Genomic DNA, 27540 nt, shown 5'->3' with positions numbered 1-27540 from the left:
ATGGTTTAATAATACACCATGGATTCAGGAATCTTCCATGAAATATGTGGAAATGTCTAATGCAATGGACAACTATAGGCTTTCAACACCTCACACTTCCACAAGCTTTGTAAATTTGTCCAATAATAACCAAATTTCTCCCCCACATATATTTGCCACCAATATTTTTAACAGTTTAGCAGGTTCCACTTCAGGTTGTACTAAATTAGTGCTTTCTTAACTCTGGAAATATTTTCAACTGTAGTTGTTCCACAGACTATTCATAAAGGCATGTTCTTCAGACACTTCAAATCCAACAGTGATTCCTCAAACCAACTAGCCATACTGATAAACATCTATCAACAGAATCTAAGAAATCACTAAAAATTCATATACTTTATTTCTTAATTGACTATTGATGTGCTCCCAATATCTTCAATTCTGAGGAACAGTTCTCAGTAGAAGGCTGTAAGTTTTAAACCAATTCTTTTTTTCTGGACATATTTTTTTGGCTGCTGCAACTGAACATAACTAGTAAATGGCTTTCCTTACTTGGTTAACAAAAGAGCCATTCAGAAACATACTTTAGTTGAAGCCTCATTTTCCTTAATTTTGTGAGGAAACTCTGCTGCAGTATTGTTTTAAATTTCCTAATTTTTCTGAGAGCTGCTTTGTAATCAGTTGGGAATACTGTAATGAGAGCTTACAGCCTAGTTATATGGATGAACACTGTACACTTTCAGCATATCTACACTGTCAATTCAATGCTTTGCTTTCTAATTTGAAACAAAATATTTCCACTGTATTGTGCCTTAAAATTTAAGCACATCTGAAATCCACTTTTCTCCTGCTGACATGATGAGTAAGCACTGGTCAAATGTTGCCGTGTAGTGATATACACGACACTTGAAAAGGGCCAGGCACTAGGGCAGCATCACTGGGATTCAAGGAGCACCGAGCAGCAGTGAAGCAAGGCGAGTGCAACAACGTATGACCATCTCCGTCACAACAATTCCACTCTGCTGTTACTGTCCGAAAGCAGATATAGATCATCTCTGTATCTCTCTATATCCATCTATCTCTATACATGCACAGATCAGATAGATCAATATAGATCAATGAATGTGTGTTCCAATAAAAATTTATGGACATTAAAACTCTAATTTCATAATTTTCATATCACAAAATATTTTTTTTCCTAACCATTTAAAATGCAGAAGTCATTCTCAGATTGCAGGCCATGAGAAAAAAAGCAATTGGCCACAATTTTTAGCTTGCGGTCCATAGCTTTTGGTATACAGCATTACCACAGCAGACTTCCAAACATAGCAGGGAATTCCTACCTGCTAGGAAAGAAGCGATCCTGTCTATGTCTGGGTGTAAGTTATCTATACTGATCAGTACAAAAAGGAAGGGAGTGAGGATTAAGGGTGATTGTGGGCAAGTCATCTTAGTTTACACTCCTGTAGGATCAGTAATCATATGATTTAGTTCAAATATAAAAAAACCATAGGCATCACTATTTAATAGCCTACCAGTAACCACTGTGCTCTTCTGTTCTACTTCTCTATCATTCATCTCCTTTCTTCTTTATCAATCAAAATTTAAAAGTCAAATCAATTTAATCAATTTTCATCTTCTTCTAACTTCTCCAGGTCTCACTGGTGTCATAAATCACACAGCTATATGTAGTTAAATATGTTCTTAAGCTACTTGTGTTATTTGTTTGCATTATAAACTATGTAAGAAAGGAGCCTATACCTTCTCTATTTTTGAAATCTAACTTAAAACTATTTTTCCTTTAAATAAGAGGTTCAGTATTTATTGTGCTCTGAAGTGCAATTTCAGGATGGTCAAATAAGAAAGTTTATTCTTTTTCTAGCACAACCCTGTTCTAATTGTATAATTTTATGGAAGTGTTCTTACAGTATTTTTTGATTATAACTCAGAACATTTAGTAATCAAAGGATAAGACAAAATAAACCACCAAATAAAATTCTCCTCTCAAACATGCTTATAATCTAGTTAGGGTGATAAGGCAATTGTAAGTTTTTTTAGAAAGACATTAATTAAACCAAGTATAAGACAGGCACAATATATAGGACCTTATGTAGGAAGTTAACCTGAGCTGGATCTTGAAAAACAGGCAGGCTTTGAATTGGCACAAAAAAGAAAAGGGTATTTCCAGAAAGGCTAAACTTATTATAACCGCAGAGGATGGATTTTTAGAGATCATCCTAAGCTAAAGCAAGTAAAATACTTGCATAAAAAAGTTTTCTTGTCAGGAACAATTACGAAGTTTTGGAAAAATAATGGCAGATGGTAAGTGAGGACAAATTCTGGGCACAATCTAGTTGACTGTTAACAGTAAAACCTGAAATTTCTTAGGAAATATACATTTTTTTATTTAGAAAACAAATCAAACATTCTTTTGCTAACTGAACTTTAAATCTTTTTTTACAAATGGAGAGTAACGAGAGCATTGTATTACATATGCATTCTTCTTACTAATAGCATCTACGTTTGGTGGCAGAGCCTCATCTCTAATAGCCTACGAACACTGTTCCAGCTTATACTTGATACCTTATCTTATATATTATATTACATTTAAAAGTTCAACATTTTTCAAACGTGTACATCATCTCCATTTTAGATTCAGAATAACTTATGGCAGAAATGATAATGTATATGATGTAAGAGACTCAACTGGCACTGGCATCTAAACTTTCACTTCAAGGACAAAAGTATAAATCATCATCACAGTACTTTTTGTACTTGAAAAAAGCCTGAAATCACAATCTATATAAACTATCAATTTAACATATATTCAATGAACCACATTAAACTGCATTCCTGTGAATACTGGAGTGGGTTGCCATTTCCTTCTCCAAGGGATCTTCCTGACCCAGGGATTGAACCCAGGTCTCCCACATTGCAGGCAGATGCTTTAACCTTTGAGCCACCAGAGAAGCCCTATTCCTGTGCTGTTAGAAATTAGAAACAGAAAAATATGATACTTTCTCCATTAATACCTACTATATATCAATGACAACTGAAAAAGACATACTGACTGTAGAGACACAAATGCAAATTACACACTACTTACTAAAACCTACTCTACTTAAAGAATATGCAGCCTAGGAAAATGAATGAAACAATAATTTGTCAAGCCAACTGGGAGTTTTCTCACATGAAAAAGTTATAATCAGGCAAAACTGGGAATATGTCATTAAGACATTACTAATAAGGAAGAAAATATGATGGCAACCTGACCCTATGGCAAGTGAAGATGATAAGCACCATATTTTGGAGAAATTTTAAAGTTGTAATACTGAGTTGGGAGGATGAAAATGTTTAACATTTACTAATACATTGCTAATTTTATTTTCACTGACGTTCTGTTTTTCTGTACTTTTAATCAAGGTTTTAAAAGTTGAACAAGTATTCAAGGCTATGAACTAATTTCTGAGTGCTGCTGTGGCAGGTATTTCATAATTATCAATACTTAATCTCTTTGATTCAGTTATTTATAAAACTTTTAATAATGCCCAGTTTTACTGTATTTTTGTCCAGGAAGCACATGCTATGAAATTTCTAGTTTTTAAAAACTTATTCAGAGATTTTTAATGGCATATGGTTTTCTTTTTTATACATGAAACCATGGAAATACAAATGAAAGCATTAAGCCTACTTACAGAATACAGCTTCATAATTAACTGTCTTAACTCTAAGTTGTTATTTTAATTATATTTCTATAACTATGAACCTTTATCTTACTTTAAAATTTAAAAAACAAATCTATTTTTTGCATTGTTTTCCTTTATAAGTTTGATTTTTTATCTTCAACAAACCTTTCTGCTATCTCAACTACTACCTTTATATTTCTAGTGTTTATAATAAAAGATTCTATTAAGGAATTAAATATAGTTTTAATTATATTAAAGCCATAAGGTTGTCAGGAATGAATATACTATTTCCCCTTAATCTGTATTATAGAATTTTTAGTGGGTTTGAATATTTTTACTTTTCTTGTTTACTTTATTTAAAGATGTGTTTTTAAAATCAGCTCAATAATATTCCTCTCTGGATACACATGTAACTATAAAAACTATAGGAGAGTGAGTCTACCCATAAGTAGTAGCGTGGAAGGCCAATACCTAGGGATCCCTATGACTTTGTACAAGAAAACCTGTCCTTATAACCCACCTGCTAGGTATCAAGATTAGAGCCAGCTATTACAGTATCCAATGTCTGAATCAAACTTGCTCATTTAGGGAAGGTTCATACTTCCACTCATGACTTTAGAGATATTAATAAATTCATAAGACAATCTTACAGGTTTATCATTCAGAAGGGAGGCAAAATACTACATGACAATTTTATTTTTAATCTCTCCTCATTTGAATGCATGTCTGATTAATCTCCATAAATACTGAGAACTATATCCTTAATTTTTGAATTTGAAATTCTTACAAAACAGCTTTTTTCGTAAGATGCATGGATAGTTTAAAATTAAAGATAGGTAGTACTCATCAATTTAGTATGAGAAAACTATCATTATCAGGAAGACTTGAGAACTTGATAAAAAATATTTAAATCAACACTAGGGACCAGGAAAGAAAGATGGGAGCAAATTGAGAGGCAGTGATCTGAAACAGAATCATAAAAAGAGAAGTATAGAAAAAACCAAACCTTGGAAAAGCCCACTCAAATATTTAGGGTGACATACACACCAAAACATGTTCCTGACCTGGATCCTGGATAGACCTAGCGACAAAAATATTGTGGAAATGGATATGTTAATCTGATCGTGCTATTAAACATTCTAGTCACATAAATTAATAGTCTATCCTGATTCCAAGTATTCATAAAGAAATCTTCTGTACTCTGTCACTTCCTATATGAATATTAAACCTATAGGGTCAGAACAATCTGGTCAGTGTTTCATGTTCTTAGTTTCTCTTAGCACTTCTCATAGCAAATGATGGCATGTTGGTTTTATACATCAGTTCTTTTGAGGTTGGTTCAGCTCTTTTCTTTGCAAATAAACCCCTAAAATACTACCAAATAAAGTTGTGGGCTTCCTAGATCAAAAGTCAGAAAAAAATATAACATCCTTGTAGGATCTTACTTTAGTACACAGTGACTTTCCTTTTTTAACCTTTTCTAAGAGCTTACTTAATGCAATAAATGTACTATAACTTAACTTTCCAGATTACAATCTATTATTACACCCAACAAAGAGTATCCAACTATAAAATTCTGGGGGCTTCCATGGTGTATCAGCGTGTAAAGAATCCGCCTGCAATGCAGACGACCTGGGTTTGATCCCTGGGTTGGGAAGATCCCCTGGAGAAGGGAAAGGCTACTCATTCCAGTATTCTGGCCTGGAGAACTCCATGGACGGTACAGTTCCTAGGGTTGCAAAGAGTCGGACAAGACTGAGCAACGTTCAATTTCCTACAAAGAGGGTTTCTCTAAGGAGGAACAGCAGCTCAGAAAGAAACAAGCTTTTATGCCCGCTTTAGCGACTACTGTGAATCTAGATGGCATACCTGAATGCTATAATCTCTAATAAAATAAATAACTATAAACCATGTAAGTTATAAAAAATTTTATCTCTTGTAATTTACATTTAAAATTTAATGCTGGAATCATATACTCTTCTACCTCACTTAATGCCATGTAGTTTTTGCTTTTTCAAGGAAAGATCAAAATAATTTCCTGTTACAAAAACTTCCTTGCCTGTGTTCAGTTTTAACAAACTGGACTAGTGTATCATGATACAAGGGCTTCCCTTGTGGCTCAGCTGGTAAAGAATCCGCCTGCAATGCAGGAGACCTGGGTTTGATCCCTGGGTTTGGAAGATCACCTGGAGAAGGGAAAGTCTACCCACTCCAGTATTATGGGCTGGAGAATTCCATGGACTGTATAATCTATGGGGTCAAAGAGTCGGACACAACTGAGCAACTTTCACTATCATGCAAATACTGACTAAATACACTAACACTGAACTTAAGTTATAATATTAATACAGAAAATAAGCCAAGCAGATTTCTGATAAAAGTGCTTCTATTTGCCAGATTTAGGGGAATATTTAGCATTTAATGCAGAAACACAATTTATACCACTTAAAACTGGCTCCGTTTCTACATTTAAAAATTACTGGCACTTCTTGGTTGGCAAATATTTTTCATCTTCATCACCACCAATAACTTAATTTCTCTTAAATTTAAAGTTCAGATGTTCATGTTAACAACTTAACTGAAGAAGTCAAATATTTCAGTCTTAAAAATCTTAATAAAATGAGCATTTAGAGAACATGGTTACTAATGTGATCAGTTTAGATGATTATATTTCATCAACTTACGCAAAAATATTGCTAGAGTACTACTGCCTTATTTTTAAAACTTAGAAAATCACACAAAAAATATAGGTTGTTCAATGTTCACTGATTTTATATTAAAAGGGTATTACACCATCAATTCCTAAACTATACTTCTGTAAAGTAAATATACATTTTAGAAAAAAATTAAAATCTTAATTTGACAGACAACAATAAGCAGAAATCAAGTGAAATGTATTAGGATCTCTATCTTAATTTAGGTTAAAAATAACAGAAATATGGCTCAAAGTATTTGTGTGTGATTTAGTCAACAATGCAGTTAGTAAGTCATACCCAGAAACAAAAGTCAATGAAATCTTGGGTTAAATTAATAAAAGTATATGTACTGGTCACTGAAGCTAATACTGCCACTGCTTTCTATAAAGCTTAGATATTCTAGAATAAGCTTTCCATTTTAAACATCCAGATTTTTAAAAGGCTATGGATAAACTGGTGGTTATCGAAGAACAGCAGCCATATAATACTAAAGAACGCAACCAACTACATTACTTGATAAAACCAGAGATATTTAGCTTGAAGGAAAGAAAAATAAGGAAAATTATCTTCAGGTATCTGAAATATTTTCATAACGTAAGTCTTGTTTTCTGTTGCTCCAATCAAAATATTAAGAAATAACAGGCAGAAGATCCAGAGGCATTTATCTCAAATGGAAGAATAAAGTTTAAAAATGACTTCTACCTAATGATAGAACAGTACAGTTCACAAAGCAGTGTATTTCTTGTTACCAAAAGCTGGATGATAGAGCAAAGATGATATAAAAGGGATTCCTGGGATGTATTATCTTCCTTCCAAATAATACAGCCTAAAAGCCTTCTAATTCTGAGCTTTCATGCAAGTATGAATTACCTGGATTCTTGTTACATAGAAGATTCTATTCAATTCTTCTAGGATAAGGCCTGAGATTCTGCAAAATACTGATGCTGGTGGCCCAGGGACCACACTTAAAGAGCACTTTAAAGGGCTCAGAATGTACTTTTATCAAATAATTTACTTAAGAGTTATATGTAAGCTTTTTCCATGAACAAGCACATCTACCACATGAAGAAGGGAAAAAAACGTGAAAACAAATTTAAATGTTAGAGAGAAGTACATTTTAAATTCTAAAAATTCCATTTGATTTCACATAATTGAAGTGAAAATTATACAGTGGGGACTTCCCTGGTGGTCCAATGGCTAAGACTGCGGCTCTGATGCAGGGGGCCCAGTTCAATCCCTGGTTGGGGAGCTGGATCCCACATGCCACAACTAAAAGCTCCCCCATGCCACAACAAAGACACAGTGCAGCCAAATAAATAAACAAATAAATATTTTTAAAAAATACAGTGAAATAACTTACTGTGGCTGGTAAAGGAAGAGATCAATAATGTTATCACGCCCTTTGGGATGATTGAAGAAAACAAACAGAGACCAATGAATGAGCCATGTCCGCTGCTGAAGAGACTGAAGTGGAGAACTCACAGACTAAAGGATTAAAAAATGTATACAAAGGAAATATTAATATATGAGAAAGAGGAAAGAGAGTAAATTATTGCTAATATCGGAATTTTAGTTAAAATGAGAACTTTCTAAAGCATGCGCACTGTGATCATTATGATCAAAGTCCAATCTCCTAGACTAGACTGCTCTCTACATGACCCCTGACATGCAAAATTTCCCTGTTCTCAGAGACAAATTCAACAATGTCCACTAAGCCATTTTTACAGAGACTCCAAGTTACACTCATTTCAGAAAACATTTTTAAAAGCAAGCACTAAATTAAACACTCCATAAAAAGAGGTTTTATTAGACACTAATAGGAGATGAAAAATGTCTTCTGCATAGGACTTTCAATAAAGGGTAGCACTAAGAGTATTATGTCTTTTCCACTGAAACAGGTAAAAGAGGCATTATAGCTCTAACAAAAATGAAAGCTGAGTTATTTTCTCTAAGAGCCAAAAGAGGTTTGACAACTTCCTTCAAGGAGATTCAGTAAAATTAATCAACCCACTAACCCACTGTGATTTTTAAGTCAGGTGAACATTTTAGTTTAGCCTTCCTCTCTCCCATTCTTCCTTCCTTTTAAAAGTACACAGTGCTTTTCCTATCAAGAAGTATGAAGGATACATAGAATTTCAGAGAATCACCTTAAAAAGGTGTAACTCACATTATTATCTATGGTCTCTTTTAGCCGTGTCAGGTCTTCCATGGCTGCATCCCAATTCTGCATTAAGATTTCAGAGGCCAGTTTTCCCCAGAGTGAACTCAAAGCATTTCTATCCGTTGCTGGAACCTGTTGAAGCCATCATAATTAATTATATTCTGAATACTCTGGAGGAATAGATAATGTTATACCCTACATATCCACCCAGCCTACTAAAAAATCTAAAGCTCTCTTCCCAAAACTGCCCTTTATTTGGATCACACTGGTTAAGCTGACTCAAACAGCTTTCATTTAACTTAATTTACTAAAAATACTCAGGTCTTTGATATTCAGTCTAGATCAGAAAATAAAGAGTAACCTAAAACTAGGATACAGCACCAGTGTTTTAGCATAATCAATTTCAGATAATTTAGTCAGGGTTTCCCTGGTGGCTCAGATGGTAAAGAATCTGCCTGCAATGCAGGAGACCTGGGTTCGATCCCTGGGCTGGGAAGATCCTATGGAGAGGGGCATGGCAACCCACTCCAGTATTCTTGCCTAGAGAATCCCAATGGACAGAGGAGTCTGGTGGGCTACAGTCCATGGAGTTGCAAAGAGTTGGACACGACTGAGTGACTAAGTACACAGCACAGCACATACACAATTAATCGAATTTTAGAGCCCTAAATCTTTGCCAAGAGTTAAGATACAGAAGCAATTTGTTGCTAAAAATTCCTGGAGTAAAGATATGGAAATAAAGACTTGTGGATCTCATTTACAATTTAAAAAAATTTTTCAGAACAAAAAGCTTTCCAAATTACAATACAAATGGAAAAAGTCACAGAAAGTAAAGCAGGTGTATTGGCTAATAACATTAATAATTATCAAAGGAATAGGCAATGAGCAACAAAAGTTCATTTTCTTATACAATCCTAAAACCATGAAAGGTAAATAAAATTTTTTTATCTTCATTAAAAAAGAGGGCAGAAATGATACAAGAAGAGCATAACTTGAAAATTATCTCTATTCATAAAAGCTATAGATTTCACACTGCAATTTTAACCTACAAAAAAAGAGAAATGAGGGCCATGCTATCTCCTCTTGCCATTGGCGGAAGAGTATCATAAACCCAAATATCTATAAAGACTAGGTCAACAACAAAAACAAGTAAAGCTGGACTCTCAAAAAGCAAGGCAAAGAAAAGCTGATTATATAATGACTCTGAACTGTGCTAAAGCAGCAGAAGCAAGTGAGTGTACTGGAGGCAGAATATCTTTTTCATTGAAGCATTTACATGGTGGTATTAATTGTAAAGTACCATTAGTACATATTATAATTACAAGTTAAATAAAATTGCATGGGCAGGACTGGAAATCCAACCACTAATAATTCTGGCTCTACCACTATAAACAGCTGAACCATCTGAGCTTTAGCTTCTTCATCTATAGAATGAAGATACTATCAGAACCCACCTCAACTGTTGTATGAGTTAGATGACATAATACATGTAAAGAATATTACATCATCATCTGACACATAATAAAAACTCAGAAAAGGTGAGTCATTATCAAAACGATAATGAGAATAGAAATGACGATACAGAGTACTACAGGTTGCCTTAACTATGAGGATTAAAACCACACCTAATTCAGACTCAGCCTACACTGAGAGTCTTCCTTTGACAGCAATAACTAATCCAAATATACTGAAAAATATATAACAAACTCTTAGAACAGGAAAACTCTTAGAACAGGCAAATAGCAGAGACTGAATTTGCAACAGTAACCAACTCTTAGAACAGGAGAATAGCACAGAAGAATTTGCAAATTAAAATTGGAAACATAATGAAACCACTGGTTCTTATTATTGTTACAATTTATGTCCACAAAAAAACTTGTATATAAATACTTATCTTTATTTGAAACAGACAAAATCCAGAACTAATCCAAATGTTTATTAATGAATGAACAGAAAAACTAATATATTCCTAGAATGTAAAGAATCAAACTTCTGATACATACAATAACACAAAGACATCTCAAAAACTTGCTAGCCAAAATATGCCAGGCACAAGCTTAAAAATATCATTCCTCTTAATATGAAATTCTAGAAGGCCACTCTAATAGGGATGGAAACCAATCAGTAGATGAACAAGAGATGAGGTATGACTGCAAATGGAAACAAGGGGTCTTTCTGGGGTAAAATATTCTTTATCTTGATTTGGTGGTAGCTGCGCAGGTATGTGCATGTTAAAACTTACTGAAATTAAACACCTGACACAAATATCCATAAAACTATTGTTCAAATCACAAAGAAGATGTTTGATCCTTACAAAGAAATCTAAGTACTCATATTTCACTGAAATTTAAGATGTCATCAATTTTAAGGTATATTAATTATTTTAGGTCAATTTAGGACACATCTCAATTTTAGATGTTAAAATGGGATGAACAATGTATGAAATACAGTGACAAGCAGAGCATATCAGATCCAAATCTTCAGTCAAGATTCTAAAACTCAAAATAAACAAATAAATACACTAAAAAAAAAAGAAATGAAAAGATTTTAAAATCCACCAAATCATCATTACTCAAACTTTCTTGACTCAAGGACAAGTACCTTTAAATTGAATGACAAGTACTGAAGAGTAGGAAATTTAAATTCTAAGTGAATCACATACAAATATGATCACCAACAGTCCCAGCATCTTAAAATTACTTTTATTTCAAATAGCTGTTGGATGAGGGGAGGGGTTATATTTTGAAGCCAGACCAAAGACCACAGTGAGGACAAATTCTAACAAAATAATTAAAATACAGTGATAACAACTTTCAAAACAAAAAAATTTCCAAAATTCCTACCAAATTTATTCCACCATTTCAATTTAAATTAATGAATTTCTTACAGTATTATTCAAAGAAGTTTCGCAGTCAAAGAGGATACATTTAAGTACTAGTTGGTATTTTCTAAAAGCCACCAAATCTTTTAAAAATAAAAGTAGATTCTAGGGTCACACAGCTTTAATTTATACAACACTAACCTACAATAGGTCACTCAGAGAGTCAAATTCTAATCTCAGATCATAGTTACAATGGTTCTTTCATAGCTTATGTTTCCCTAACCATAGATTTAAAAGACTAATCAACCACTAGGAAAGAATTTAGAAATGAAAACAGGTCCTTTGCAAAAAAATAAAATTAACCAATTAGCAAAAACACTGACAGTATTTATCCCAAATCTAATATAGATTTTATAATACAAATACATAGATTTTATAATGGTGTATATCTATATCAAAAGAAAAAGTAAAATAAACCAGCTTAAAACTTAGCTTGGTTAGCCTTTATCAATATGCCAACATGAAATAACCAACTCCATGTAACTCAATTTTTCTGTGGCACAAGATGGGTCAAAAACTTTAAGGTGAATTGCACCTAATTTCTGAGTACTGTCCAATCACTGTATTTTGAGCCTTAACATAAAACATTAATTTTGTATCTGGACCATGGTATTCAACCACTAGAATGTCACCTGAGTTCTATCAAAAGATTTGCCAGGTGATGCAAAAGCTTAAGATCAATCCAGAATTTTTAAAAGATAGGAAACCAACTGAGATCTTCATATTCTACAAAAGTAAATATAAAAACTCTGCAAACTTTTAAAGTATACACCATCTATCTGAGCCACCAGGGTGGCCCCATACATGAATCACATGCAGAAATTTTCAGACTAAACCATACTACATAAACATGATAATACTATTAAAACTAAAATATGTAATACATGTTAGGATAAAAAGCTTTTTGTAGCAGTGCAGCAAGTTTTTTTAATTCCCAAAAGGTTCATGCATACTACTCTGGCTCAAGTCCATGTCATTACAGTTGGCTCTTCATACCAACCTGCTTTCAAGGGTGGATATGCTAGAAGAGTTTCAATATCTGGATTTCCAGCAGGTACCTTAAGTTTCCATGTCTTAGCAAAATGGCACATTCACTCACTGACCAGCAACAATAAATTTACTGTGCTAGAACTCTAACATGACACTAAATCTTCATTCTCAAAATTCACTCCCAGCATTAACAAATGATATGAATAACCAACTCTTTTCATGTACCTGTAATCATATCAGGCTTCTGATTTTACAATCCTCTTCTAAGCTGTTTACATTTCCAAAGTAATCAACTTTTGCTCTCTTAAATCCTTCATAATATTAAAAGTAAAACTGATGGAATTTTCTGATAAGCCACTACAAATTTAGCATCATCCATTACCTTCAATGCACTTGCAAGCTAACCACAGCTAAACTGCAAATTAAGAATTCATTTACAAATAGGAGTAAAAGAAAAAAAATTTTTTTTATTTTCAAATCAAACTCAGAAATAAACTGAAATTATTTCTTTGAAAGGATGGTACTTTTAAAAAACAAAGTTGTCTAATTATTTTTTTAAAGTGTAAGATTTATTTAATAACACCAAACTCTTCCTTCCCTTACAAAAAAAGGAAAATTTAATTTCCTAGAAAACAACCAAAGATAGCAGCCATTGAATGTTTTCTTTGTGACATGTGGGGCTAAAAGAAAAAGGTACCAGAAAACAGAGACAGAAAGAAGGGACTGTTCCGAGGTTAGAAAACAAAAAGTCCCTGTCTTAAGAGGTAATTTCCCAACTTCTACGATTAACTAGAGTTATCAGAGATGTAAGCAGTTTCTTACTAAACCAAAGTAACAAATTATAATTTCTCAAATGAGAAGCTAGTTAAAATGAGAATTTTGGAAATTTTAGAAGGCATTTATTAATATAATTACCTAAACAGAAGACAAAATGAGAAAGAAACCTGTCAGTGTGAAGCCGGATTTTTCCTTTAGCTTCACACAGCTCTCTTTACCTGACAAAAGCAATGAAACTAGAACTTGTCAAATAAGACAAAATTGCTATTACCTAGCAATACCATTTAAACTCATCTACTCCCTACAAAATGGGGGAAAAAAAATGGAAGTTTATGGTCTAATACCTGAGGAGCGGAAAGCAGAAAAAGTTACTATTAAGGCATAAAATCTTTTTAAAATAGCATTAGAATTCCACAGCTGTTTAGAATAAGTTCAAGGAATACGTGCAGCATAAAACGTTGAACTAAAACTAGCAAAAATTAAGTAATATGCCACCCAAAATGTGCTACTCACTGTGCCGGGCAGTATTATTATAACAAATCTATTACATGATAGAACTCTACTAATGTTAAAATCATACAGCTATATATAAAATGACAAATTAGTGGTCCCTACTTTTGGATTTCAAGGACAAGCTAAATCTCCCTCCAAATTTTGAGGCCCTGACTTAAGGTTTCCTGTTTCTCTTTGGCTTTTGTTAAAAGTTTATTTTTTCTTTTGCCAATGATGGCTGAAAACTTAATGGACAGACCCAAATCTATAGACCTGTTCTGAAGAACCAAGGCAACCTACAAAAGAAGAGTGAAAAGGAAAAGAAAAGACTACTTACCAACACTCTAAAGAAGTAAAGATATTCTGCTGCTCCAGAGTAATTTCCACATTCATACTGGAATTTTGCATATCTGTACAGTGTATCTAAATATTCCTGCCTGAACTAAAAACAGAAAAAAAGCTTTGGTTATGCTTAATTTTGAGTTTTAAGATTCAAATCATTTATTCTTTCAAATGTCCCCAGATAGCAATTCTTTCAAAAATTGATCCCTCTCCCAGCGCAATATCAGAAAACCACATGACCCTTAAAACATATATTAAGAATTATTGAATTTCACATTCACAGTTCTGGCCTTAAGTTGTAATACAAACTTGAATTACAGCTGAAGGTCTGATGTGTGAATCCCTTGGCTGGTAAAGGAGCTTAGACAACTATCTAGCATATGCATCCCTGTTAAGATTTTCTGATTCTGTATAAATAATGTGTACAGTAAATTTCAGTTCCCTGCAAAAACTGGCCCCCAAATTACACCCATTTTTAGAGTTTATGATGCAAACCTAGTAAAAGAGAAGAAATCTAAGAGAAAGGCTCCAAACTAGAACATTAACAAATGTATCAAAACATTTTACATAGAAACTAGAAAAAGTAATCATGCACAGTAGTCAACACACCTCCTGTTACAATAATTATGTGTTAAATAAAAGATAAAACTTGCTGCTACTGCTGCTAAGTCGCTTCAGTCGTGTCCGACTCTGGGCGACCCCAGAGACGGCAGCCCACCAGGCTCCCCGTCCCTGGGACTCTCCAGGCAAGAACACTGGAGTGGGTTGCCACTTCCTTCTCCAATGCATGAAAGTGAAAAGTGAAGTCGCTCAGTCATGTCTGATTCCTAGCGAACCCATGGACTGCAGCCCACCAGGCCCCTCCGTCCATGGGATTTTCCAGGCAAGAGTACTGGAGTGGGTTGCCATTGCCTTCTCTGTAAAACTTGAATGCAAGCTAAATAATTAATTATATGCAAATGATTATACACACACTTTGAGTTAATGCAAGGGAAGGAGACTAGAAAATGACTAGACAAGCCTGTAACAACATTCCTTTATCTGAGGATTTATAAAGGTCTTGATAATGTCAAGGGCTACTACACTCCACAAGGCAGCCAAAGTGTTACTTAATGCTATTCTTCAAAGCATTTTAATTCAAATTTTGTTCTGTTTTACCTACTTGTTAATCCATCAGAAATACAAAAAGCTAACATGTTATCTAAAGGTAATTACAAACATATTAATTTCCAATCAAGACTAATTTTTAAAGCTTCAAAAACATACCTTGTCTTACATCTAACACATTAATTGGGAAATTACATCTTTTTCAAGCCATGAATCTAACTATTCAGCACTGTTCTTTAATTACCTTTATTACAACATGACAACTAAACAGTTTTTTAAAAGACTACTTACACCATGCTTGTCTGCCAGGTAGTCAAACAGCATCCGACCATCCCTTAATAAAAAAATTTTAAAATTACTATCTTTCACTGGCCACAGAAAACAAGCATATTCATCTTCTATCTTATTACTCACATGAAGCCATGTAATTACTTTAATATTTAACACTAAAAATAAGACTTCCAGAAACAAACAGAACATTACATGTTTTGAACATAATGAACAGGAACTCAAGGAAAACTAAAGTTTAAAATTTCACTTTGAGATTTCTTAAGCCCTAATTGAAAACCATATGTTCTGATTCACCCCATGATCTCAGTTTTTCAGGTAATGAAACCAGAACATTCTGACTATTCTTATAGTGACATCAGTGAGATCTATTTAGGTGGTAACCTACTGAAAATGCTATTTGCTCTTTTGAGGACACATTTCTAATTGATAATATATTAAAATAGAGAAGGAAATAAATGGACAATACAAACAAGCACGAATTAATCTTATATATTAATTTGGCCCCCCTCCACAATGTTAGTATTTTTCATAAGGATAGTGATTTGGCAAATGTATAAGACTAATAAATCATGCTTAGTTCATTCAGTTCAGTCGCTCAGTCGTGTCCGACTCTTTGCGACCCCATGAATCGCAGCACGCCAGGCCTCCCTGTCCATCACTAACTCCTGGAGTTCACTCAGACTCGCGTCCATCGAGTCAGTGATGCCATCCAGCCATCTCATCCTCCGTTGTCCCCTTCTCCTCCTGCCCCCAATCCCTCCCAGCATCAGTCTTTTCCAATGAGTCAACTCTTCTCATGAGGTGGCCAAAGTACTGGAGTTTCAGCTTCAGCATCAGTCCTTCCAAAGAAATCCCAGGGCTGATATTTAGAATGGACTGGTTGGATCTCCTTGCAGTCCAAGGGACTCTCAAGAGTCTTCTCCAACACCACAGTTCAAAAGCATCAATTCTTCGGCGCTCAGCCTTCTTCACAGTCCAACTCTCACATCCATACATGACCACTGGAGAAAACATAGCCTTGACTAGATGGACCTTAGTCGGCAAAGTAATGTCTCTGCTTTTGAATATGTTATCTAGGTTGGTCATAACTCTTCTTGCAAGGAGTTAACTTACAGGCTATCTGTGCTACACATTCTATCAATATACAATTCATACCAAAGTGTCAAAAAACCCAATTTAACTTTTCTAAAATTAGCCTAACTTGAGATGCTGGCAGCCTAGTAAAAAACAAACTGATGACAAAGACACCAAGGGACAAATGACAGGTGGCAGAGTTGCCCGCCTTCTGCACATTTTCAAAAATGAAACCATTTCCTTATGTTTACTGCTGCATGTCTTTGGGAGCATAATTTTACTTAAAGGTTTAATGGGGAGGGGATATGAGCATATTATAATAGAAACATTCACAACATTTTAACATAAAAAGATTAAAAAAAAACACCTCACTTAATACTTGCTGTAGATCACAGTGAATTGTGTTACACCCTTTATATTATAAAGTATATAATCACTGTCCTCTAGCTAACTGGGTATTTCTGGGCAAGTATGAGCAGTACAGTACTATATGTTCAATGACATTTTAAAATGGGGAATTGGTGGGGAGACGTTATTAATGTGAAAATGAAAAGGTTATAAACTTAGATTATGATTTTAACCCATAATTTCATCCTTTATTTCCAATTTATTGTTTATTAAGTCACAAAGAGTTCTCTCTTCTGACAATTTGGTGAACAAATCTGTATTATCTTATTGAAACCCTAATCCAATTACTTCCCAGTTGTTCAGTGACCACACTAAGCTTAGAATTTAAACCTTAAATTTTCTTTGTACCCTAACATCTAGATTATTTCAGGTGTCCCTTTGTGGGCACTTACTTGGGACTTAATTCTAAGTATATACAAATAAACACAGACAAACTGGGAAAGCTATATACAAATATATGAAAACACAGATAATAGTATTTTAAGATATAACTATCTTTGTGTGTGTATATATATGCAGTATAATATGGTACATTATAGTATGTACATGTATAGTATGTACGTATAGCAAGTACATTATAGTACTTGCTGCTTTTCTAAAAAGAAATATCTGGTAACACTTTCTCAAATCACAAATAAAAACATAGAGCCAATCACTCTAAAATTTTGGTTCAATGATGTATCATAAGAACTCAAGGTGCAACATGGTAAAACCCTGAACAACTCCTCAAGTGAATATATTGATAGAAAAGATTTTCCATGATGGCAATATTCAATTTTACTAGAAGATTTTATTTTTAAACACTTTTAATGACACAAAGGTCTTCACTTAGTAAAGTCAGAGTAAGGTAACATGCTTTCTTTGGAAACCAAACAATAAGTCTACTTCTAGCTAAGAGGAAGTCACAAATAAAAAATAACCCATCAGCTCTCCACCACCCTCCTTGGGCTGGGCATGGAAGGATACGAGAATGATGCAATGTGGTTAAGAGAGCTCAGGGTTTCCCAAACAGATCCTCCCTAGGCACAGAGTTTCTCATCCTCAGTACTACTGACATTTTGGGTTGGGTGATTCTTTAGGGGGAAGGATAATAACTGATGCACTGTAAGATGTACAGCAGCATTCCTAGCCTCTCTTTAGATGTTAGCAGCACCTCTCCAGTTGTGACAACTGAAAATGTCTTCAGACATTCCCAGAAGTCCCTGGAAAGAGGGGTGGAAGTGCTCAGCATAATGAGATCTGGATTAACTGGTCAAGAAGTTCTAAAAACATTTAGTATCATCAGTTATAATTAAGGACTTCTTGGTCCCTACACAATAAAGATAAAGGAAAGTAAACAAAGTGATCATTTAGACCAGGACCTTTTAGACTGAGTTACTAGATAAAGCATGAATTAATGTTTGTATTAATCCAGAAAAGAGAATTTTAGAATTCAAATTAAGGAGAGGTTACCTGAAGGAAATAGACATAAAAACAGAAATAAGCAAAGAGGACCTAGTCAAATTTATAAGCTTTTGTACAGCAAAAGAAACCATAAGCAAAATGAAAAAATAATCCACTGATTGGAAAAAATATTTACAAATGATGCGCCCAACAAAGGCTTAGTTTCCCAAAATACAAACAGCTCATAAGGGAATTCCCTGGTGGTCCAGTGCTCAGGACTTCTCACTTCTACTGCAGGAGGAACAGGTTTGAATTCTGGTTGGGGAATTAAGATCCTACATGCCACCCAATGTGGCAAAAACAAACAAAAAAATACAGACAGCTCATATAACTCAACAACCACAAAGCAAGCAACCCAACTGAAAAAAGGCATGAAGGTCTAAATAGACACTTCTCCAAAGAAGTCATACAGATGGCCAACAGGCATATGAAAATGTGCCCAACACTGCTAATTATTAAAGAAATGCAAATCAAAACTGCAATGAGGTACCATCTCACAGCAGTGAGAAAGGCCATTATTAAAAGTCTAACAATAAATGTTGGTGAGGTTGTGGACAAACGGAAACCCTCCTACACTGTTGGTGGGAATGCAAATTGCTGCAGCCACTGTGGAAAACGGTATGGAGGCATCTCAAAAAACTAAAAACAAAGCTACCATATGACCCAGCATTCCCACTACTGAGCATACATATAAACAAAACTGTAGTTCGAAAAGATACATGAACCCCTATGTTCATAACAGCGCTACTCACAGTAACCAAGTTGTTATGAAAACAACATAAAATGTCCAGTAACAGGTGAATGGATAAAGATGTATATATAAACAATGGAATACTACTCAGCCATAAAACGAATGAAGTAACACCATTTGCAACAACATGATTGTACCCAAATCATACTAAGTCAAAAACAGAAAGACAAATATCATATGACATCACTTGGATGTGGAATCTAAAGTACGACACAAATAAACTACAAAACAGAAATAAACTCACAGACACAGAGAACAAACTTGTAGTTGCATGGGGGTGGGGGGGTGCAGGGGGACAGGGAAGGGTTAGCAGATGGAAGCTTTAAATATATATAATGGATAACCAACAAGGACCTACTATACAGTACAAGAAACTATCTTCAATGTCCTGTGGGAAAAACCATGCTGGAAAACACAGTATGTATATGTATATATATATGCATAATTGAATCACTCTGTTGTACAGCAGAAATTAACACAACATTATGTATCAATGCAACTTCAATAAAATAATTTCTTAAAAAAGAAAGAGGCTACCTGGTTGACTGCATTTGCCTTGTGGTTTCTGGATCTTCAAACATCTTCACAATTGGTTCAGTTTCTGCTTGAAGCTGTTTCAGCTGTGCAACAACAGTTGTTCTTTTTTCTCTCAAAGCTATTAAAAATGCAAAGGAGTACTACAATGTTGAATTATACTGCTAACTATGAGGATGTCTTGGACCAGTTTTCAATCTATCTAAATTATACACATATTTATTTCTCCCCAACATATTCACATGCCAGAAGCCACCACATCAGTAACTCCCCTAGATCCAATTTGTTTCTTTCTAGCATCACAAAGTCAGAGGGAATCCTCTTCTTATTCTCAAAGAAAACTGAGGAATATACAGATACAGTCTGAAAGAAGCTGTTGAGGAACCAATTACCTAACTTTACATTTCAGAGACTTCATTCTTGGTGTTTTTATATTCGCTGTCATTGCATTCTCTCGGCAGACTATCCCAGTTTCTGAACAGAGGCCCAAAAGGGTTTACATACATTATTACTAGGTTTTCAACTAGATTGAATGGAATTTAAATCCAGTCAGTAACTTCTCTTTTCACTATAAATCTAGTTTGGCAATCTCTCACAAACAATTCTATAGTTTCTTTTTACTGCACTATGAAGTCAGAGGAAACCTGCACGTAACCTATCCTGCTAGCATGTTTTAAAGTTTCAGAGAAATATTAAGTCTACTTTTTCACCACAAATTAAAATTTAAAGAGCTATGGTTCTTGCAGGAAATTTTAGTAGAAGTCAAAACAGTGATTATGTTAAAGATAATTTCTACATTCTATATTAGAAAGTATATACTACAAGAGTGTTTCTCACACACAGAGGGAATCTGTGATCAAATGTTGAGAAATGTCAATTTAAATAGAGCAAATTGTTATTTCTCTACTGAAGAGTTCTTAGAATCTTTTACTACTACTTGTAATGTTTTTTTGTTTTTAAAGAATATCTACTGGAGAAGGAAATAGCACCCCACTTCAGTACTCTTGCCTGGAAAATCCCATGGACAGAGAAGCCTGGTAGGCTACCATCTTACCTGGTAGGAAAGAGTCCTACCAGGGGTCGCAAAGAGTTGGACACAACTGAGCGACTTTACTTACTTAATACTACAGAAAACAGGGGTTTAGAAAACACTATACCACAGTAGTTCCCTAATTTGAGGGCTGGTCTTTGGCCAACTTTCTCTGGCTAAGTAAATCTGTGCACAAGAATTCGCATTTCTAACAAGCTCTCCCAGGTGAGCTGAAGATGGTGGTTCTGGGGACCAAGCTTTTGAGAACCATGGCTATTCTCAGATGCTTCAAGACAAACAGGAAATCTCTAAGGCATACAAGATGCTAACTGAAAAGTTAGCAAGCCAAAAAACCTGCAACATTCCCAGACAATTCTAAGGAAACAATCTGATTAGTAAGTACCACTCTGATGATGCATACTATGAACTGAAAGCATTGATGACCATGTTTTAAAGTAGATTCGCACCTTTTATGAAAGAAAATACTCTTTTTGAAGACCTGTAGCCTTTATATTTTCACTTTTCACTCAAACAACTTTTAAATCATTCAAATAATTATTAAAACTTCTGGCTAAAGTTCTTTTATAAATCACAAAATGTTTAATACACATGTCCTCAGCTCTCATCTCAAACTTCAGATGTAATGACAAAACTTACCATGAGGAATATCATCAGAATAAAGGTTTTTGTACACATCCATAGCAAAGTCTACCATGTTGGTATCGCTAAGAAGATCCAATTTCCCTTGTAACAACTCCTTTTCATTATATATCTGCAAAAAAAAAAAAACAAAACCCCACAAATTTTCTAATGAATAAATTGAAGTTCCCTCAAAAAAAGTAGTTAACAGTAAGATTAGTGTACCTGGAAACATATCCTAAACTACAAAATTTTAGTAAAATATCATATACTATTAATTCATGCTCCTACAAGAAAGGCAAGCAATCAACTTACACAGACAAAATATTTTGTTTACCTATCAACTTTAAAATAAAGCAAAACTATTCTCACCAACTTCTGATCTTTTATGTATTCCTACAAGTCACCTTTTAGCCAAGAAAGAACAAGGCTATTGGTAAACAACCATACCAACCCCACTGACAAGCACATGGTATAGCTGACAACTTTCCACAATCAGGTAATTAGGAATCAATTCTTAAATGTTTTACCTTCTTAGTCACTCTCACATCCACAAGATGCCTACCCATTTCTCCTTAGGTGGTCTCTCCTTTATATTCCACATACTTTTTCTCTAAATAGTTAAAATCCTTCATAATGCCTTCCATCCACACCCCTGAAACAAAACTAGCGCCCATTCTGCCAATCTTGTCATAACAGGTTGCGCTTTGGCAAAAAGTTCAATAAACATTAATTTAGCCCACAGTTCTGGGACCAAATAGATACATAAACAGACGTGTACTGAGCAACATGTAAGGATTTTACATAGCGGCATTCAGGAAGAGAGACGGTAAAGTAATTCAAAAACAATTTTTAATCAAGTAGTCAAGATGATAACATTTCAGCAAAAGATTTTTGTACTAAATCTAGTTTTGCCATGCAAAGAAAAATGCAGATAATTTCTACAACATGAAAAGAAAAGATAAAGGTGGTCAAATGGTACAGCCATGAGATCAAACTTGAACCTTCTGAACTACATGAAGAACTCCCACAAAATGGTAAGAAAAATACAATCCAATTGAAAACGGCTGTAAGATTTTAATAGGCACTCCACAATAGGACACCCAAATGGCCAATAAACACTGAGAAAGGTCCTCAACCTCATTAATTCCTCATAAAAATCAAATATAAAGTAAAACCACACTAAAATCTAAAAAAACTGACAATATCAGTGTTGGTATAGATGTAGAGAAACTGAACAATTTACTCTGCTGCCAGAACTACAACCTCTTTGGAAAACTGTTTTTATCTTCCGAAGCTAAAATATTCTTTAACCTAGCAATTCTACTCCTAGGTACCCAAAATAAATGGGTGTATACATTCAAAGGACATTACCAAGACTGTTCCCAGAAACATTACTTGTAACAGCCAAGTTTATCAACATTAGAATGAATCAACAGCAGTATATTCATACGATGGATTAACGTCCCAAATTGATAAATCTCACAATGTTGAAAGAAGTCATACAAAGCAGTAGGTGCTGGTGAATGCTTAATTCCATTTATATAAAATTTTTAATGGCCAAACTAATCAAACTAGTGCTTACCATTGGGAAGAGTGAGTAATGACTAAGAATGGTCAGAAGAAAGATTTTTAGGATGTTTGCAACATTTTATTTTTTGATCTGGACGGTGGTCACACATAAGTGTGCTTCCTTAGGAGGAAAAAAAGCATTTTATTTGCTCATTTTTCTGTATGTATGTTATACTTGGTAAGAAGTTTACTTAAAACAACAACAACAACAAAGTTTCCTTTCAGTTTGCCCTATGGAAACTCTAACCTTAGGGGAATACATCCTTTTCCTGGCATGTCACCTCTCCTCATCACTTTATCAATAGCCTTTAATTTGTAATGTTTCTCCCAACTGTAGATCCAGAGCATTGTTGCTCTGCGTCAGACCTCAATGGCCCCTTCTTAAATCTACACCCACTTATATCATTCTCTCTAAATTTTATCTTATACGCACACTTTTTCTGTAAAGAAAAGATAGTAAACATTTTAAATTCTGTGAGCCAAAACGCAAAAATCAAGAACACTATATATAAGTACCATAAGAAAGAAGTTACAATTTTCTTTTTGAAATTAAAAAATATAACAGAATAAAATTTTTTGCAACACAGTTCTACTAATGAAAAGAAGAAAGAATTTCACTCAACTGGTGTAGAGTTAGTGTTCTATAGTTGAGAACAGCTGCAAATGCTCATCTGTTAAATTTGGTTTTTTAGCTCAGACCATACAAAACAGGCAGAGAAGGCTGTATTTGGTTCACATGATACAGTCAGCCAACTCAGTCTATCCACCTCTTGAAAACAACTCCTACTTATTAATAAACTAAAAATCTTTCAACACCTCTTCCTGCTATCCTCTACAAATCCAACATCTACACTGATGATTCTTCAAAAACTCAAGCCTTGAAGCTTCTTTATCCTGCAAATTATAACTTTCATCCAGTACCTCATCTCTAACATTTCTAACTTAAATTCATCACCTCTTCTACCACTGTTTCTGAAATGCTTGATCACCCTCAGCACACCCTCTGTTCTAATTTTTACAATTTTTGATTGTCACTTTCCACGTTAGTTTGGATAGTTCTGCTCTTTCCAAGCTCTTCTCTTTAATGTGTGCTCAGTTGCGTCTGACTCTTTGTGGCCCCATGGACTGACTGTAGCCCACCAGGTTTTGGCTATTTTAAAGCTCTTCTCTATAGTAGTAATCATTTATTCCATTCATTTTCTCCAACCAAATAGAATTCAATGTCAATCGCCAGCACTGGAAAAATTTATCTCTTTTCTATGTTCTGGCTAAGGTTAATTATAAAACATTTCAGAAAGAGGCAATAATGTTATTCAATCAAATCTCTGCTTTTCTCAAATCAGCAATTCTTTTTCATCAATCTTGAGATGGCATTTATCCACCATATTGTCTATGTTACTCAAATAACCTACTGTTTCTCTCATTCCAAGAATGACCACTTATAAATGTAAGATTTCCAATCAAAGGCTCTTCACACTCACCAATCCTTGCACTTGTCTTGGTCAGTTTCTTCAGTCACCATTTCCATGCTTGACCTCATTCCTCAAAACCCCAACTGAATGCCTCGCTCCCCTCTCATATAGCATGGCCTAACCACGACTGAAGCCACTTAGCAACAGCAGCAGCCTCCTATACTTTGGAGTAGCTACTCTGTACCAGAAGGCTAAATTCTTTATACGCACTAGTTCATTAATTTTTCTAACTTACCCCATGAGGGTGGTGGCAGTTCCAACACTTGATGCATGAGAAAAGGTTTAGTCAAGATGGGAAAGACAGCTCCTAAGTGCACCAGAGTACTGACAGACAGGATCCTAGTCCAGGTCTCAATTCATTCCCCAGGCTCTTAAAAATTATCTGGCCTTCTACTTCACTTGAGAATAAAGAACATCAAGCTTCAAATAAGTATTCACACATTTATTAAATAATCATGAAAAGCCTTTATACCAGACTCTCTTTACTGAAAACACAAGGGAGAAAACACAGTTCCTGCTCTCATGGAGCTTATATTCTCCAACATACAATAAATATATTTAATTAATACCCTCATCATCACTGAGTATCTATCCTAACCATCTAGCGTATAAAACTCAAAGACTCCCCTCCTCAAAATCCTTTTTTGCCCACAGAATAGCACCTCTTCAATTTTGATAACATTCTGCTAGTACTTCTCTGACATTTATTACTCTTGGACTTATAATTACAGACCTTTCTGCACCAAAGGGTAAGTTTTTTAGTGATGAGATTTTATCTTGGATTTCTCATAATTCCATGGTAATCCTATACTTAATGGCTGATAAATATTCCAGCATCTTCTGCCTCTCGAAGTATTACAGCCAAATTACCAATATTCTCTCCAAGAAAACGTGTTTTGAGCTGTTATTTCCCACTGATTCTCAGCTGTTCAGTTTTGATCTTGTCCAATGAAAAACTAATTTACACTTATGTATTCTTCCCTTTCATCTGTCTGCCTTGAAAAACCAAAGTGTAAAGACCATTAAATAAGAAGTCTGGCTAGTTTGATATTTTTCTATTCCTTGATCTTTGATGAATCTTCCCCAATTATCCAAAAAAGACAACAGATGGCAAACTAAACTGTTTTATTCAAGCTCTATAATATGAAGTACATCCTATAAAAGAAAAACCAAGAGAGAACAAAGTGTTATATGGCAAGACATTTTTGAACAGTATTGAAAATAAACTTGGCTGTTCTCTAATTTCAACAACTATAGAGTTGTCTGTAGGTTTTTAGAAAAGGTTCATACGAATTTGAGGGTTATACCTGTCCAATGCACCATGGGAAAATTTGAAAACCTATCAGAACAATTTAATGTTCATTTGTAGGGCTTTTTAATTTTTTTGCTGTTCGGACACACAAAATCTACTCCCCAAATCTAGAGTGCCCTAAGTAGACTCGAGTTTTAATCTGCTTCTGGAAACAGAACGCGTCTATTTTTTCTGGTCAATATTCTAATTCTTTCTTCACACTATCGCTTTATTTTAACTACTAAAATGCACCAATTTCCCAATAAACGAAAGTGTAACTAAGCGTAAGATTTTCAAACTTTTAGGGCTGAGACATGTTTTTAAATGAGGTCCAGAATCAAATACTTTTTCAAGGTATCTTGAATAGCTAAATGAACATTAGCAACCAATTCCAAACATTCGAAGTCCGTACATCTATACGCTGAAAACCAACCTTCAAGATAAAAATTGCTGGTTTGTTATTTTTTGGGTCCCCCTTCCCATCGAACAAAACATGCGACGCTTCTAGGAAGTGGCTATCTGCAGAAACACTAAACTACTCGCAAAGAACTCATAACTTTACGGAAACTAAGGGACTAGATATTTAAGTGTTTAAGAAAATCATTCCAAACCATCCGGCAATGAAAAGCACAGAGCCAAAGCCACCTTTCCTACAGTGCCCGAAAAAAAATTAAATTTTTTGCTTCTAGAAGCCAGCTAGTCAAGCATTACTACAGCAGAGCCAGCCAATCGTCAACTTCCGAGAGGGATGACGCGGAAGTCCCTACGGCACCGGCACCTCAAGAAGTGAAGCAGAGATCACTCCCTTTCGCCCCTGAGTTTCGTACTGTCACCTTACCCATGCTCACGGCAGAATTCCGCGTAGCTAATCAACAGGGCTGACACTAAACTACTAGCAGGTCCTTACAGCTCGTCTCAAGACCAAACTCGCGGCCGCCTCCCACGTGTCAGGCCTAAGGCTACCGCCACTGCTTTTTGGCCTTACCTCGCATCTCACGCACTCCCACGCCTTCCGCGCGCTCAAAAAAAACCCTTACCTCTTTTACGGAGAGAAACTCAAGCAACGGAAAGACTAAATGCCGATCTAAAAAGTGCGCGATGCGAGTGGTCAAGTCGTACTCCGCCATCTTGCCAAGGAAAAGGAAAGTGTGCGCTCGCTAAAACTTTATTGATAGCGCCGACAAAGGAACAAACAGTCCTGAACTGCGCAAGTGCAGTGGCTAAACCAGTCGAAGAAAGGGGCGGGGTTCAAACGCAAGCGCTCAGAGAACAATAGCGCATGCGTGAGATCCTCCCTCCCTTGTCCCTCCATCCTTCCTAGCAACTGCGGGCGTGGGTGGAGCGGCAGGCGAAATTTCTTCAAGACTAATAAATGTCTTGAAGTTGTTGTTTAGTCCCTCAGTCCTGTCCGACTCTTGTGACTTCATGGACTGCAGCCCACCAGGCTCCTCGATCCATGGGATTTCCCAGGCAAGAATACTGGAGTGGGTTGCCATTTCCTACTCCAGACTATCTTTCCAACCCAGGGATGGAACCCGCGTCTCCTACAAGTCTCGGCATTGCTGGCTGATCCCTTTACGGCTGAGCCACCCTTTCGATCCGTTCCGTTAACAAATACTGAAAACTCAAGAATTGATTGGCTGAGGCAATGTCATTTGTATTGGAGGTGCGGTGGAGGACAAGATACTGAGGCTCCTGCTCTCCAGAAAATCACATACAAGGAGGAACAGCTGAGTTTATATTCGGGGTATAGTAATCACTTCGTAAGCATTTGTTAAATTAAGGTAGGATTGGTTTCTAGACAAAAAACAAGTGAAATAATTTGAGATTATAGTAAGAATCACAACTTGATGTGTGTGTGGGTCATGGAGTGAGGCGATGCCAGATTGGGGCTTTTTAATTACGGAGTTTAGAGAAAATTCAG

The 27540-nt window shown here is 35.2% G+C and overlaps 1 protein-coding gene across 2 annotated transcripts in view; it reads right to left on the bottom strand.

Moving 5' to 3' along the window:
- The window catches only part of EIF3E (eukaryotic translation initiation factor 3 subunit E), a 47533-nt gene extending 20774 nt beyond the window's left edge, over positions 1 to 26759 (bottom strand). For both annotated transcript variants that reach the window (XM_060393481.1, XM_004011785.4), the window contains exons 1-7: positions 26654 to 26759; positions 21300 to 21414; positions 19616 to 19733; positions 15403 to 15445; positions 14000 to 14104; positions 8529 to 8654; positions 7722 to 7846 (exon numbers count right to left, since the gene is read on the bottom strand). In XM_060393481.1, coding sequence (XP_060249464.1) covers positions 7722 to 7846; positions 8529 to 8654; positions 14000 to 14104; positions 15403 to 15445; positions 19616 to 19733; positions 21300 to 21414; positions 26654 to 26743 — 722 coding nt within the window. In that variant the 5' untranslated portion in view covers positions 26744 to 26759. The remainder of the gene's footprint in view (positions 1 to 7721; positions 7847 to 8528; positions 8655 to 13999; positions 14105 to 15402; positions 15446 to 19615; positions 19734 to 21299; positions 21415 to 26653) is intronic.
- Positions 26760 to 27540: the final 781 nt, after the last annotated feature.

This window comes from Ovis aries, chromosome 9 (genome assembly GCF_016772045.2).
Source record: "Ovis aries strain OAR_USU_Benz2616 breed Rambouillet chromosome 9, ARS-UI_Ramb_v3.0, whole genome shotgun sequence".
Taxonomy (NCBI): Eukaryota; Metazoa; Chordata; class Mammalia; order Artiodactyla; family Bovidae; genus Ovis; species Ovis aries.
This window is presented reverse-complemented; position numbering and strand designations above follow the sequence as displayed.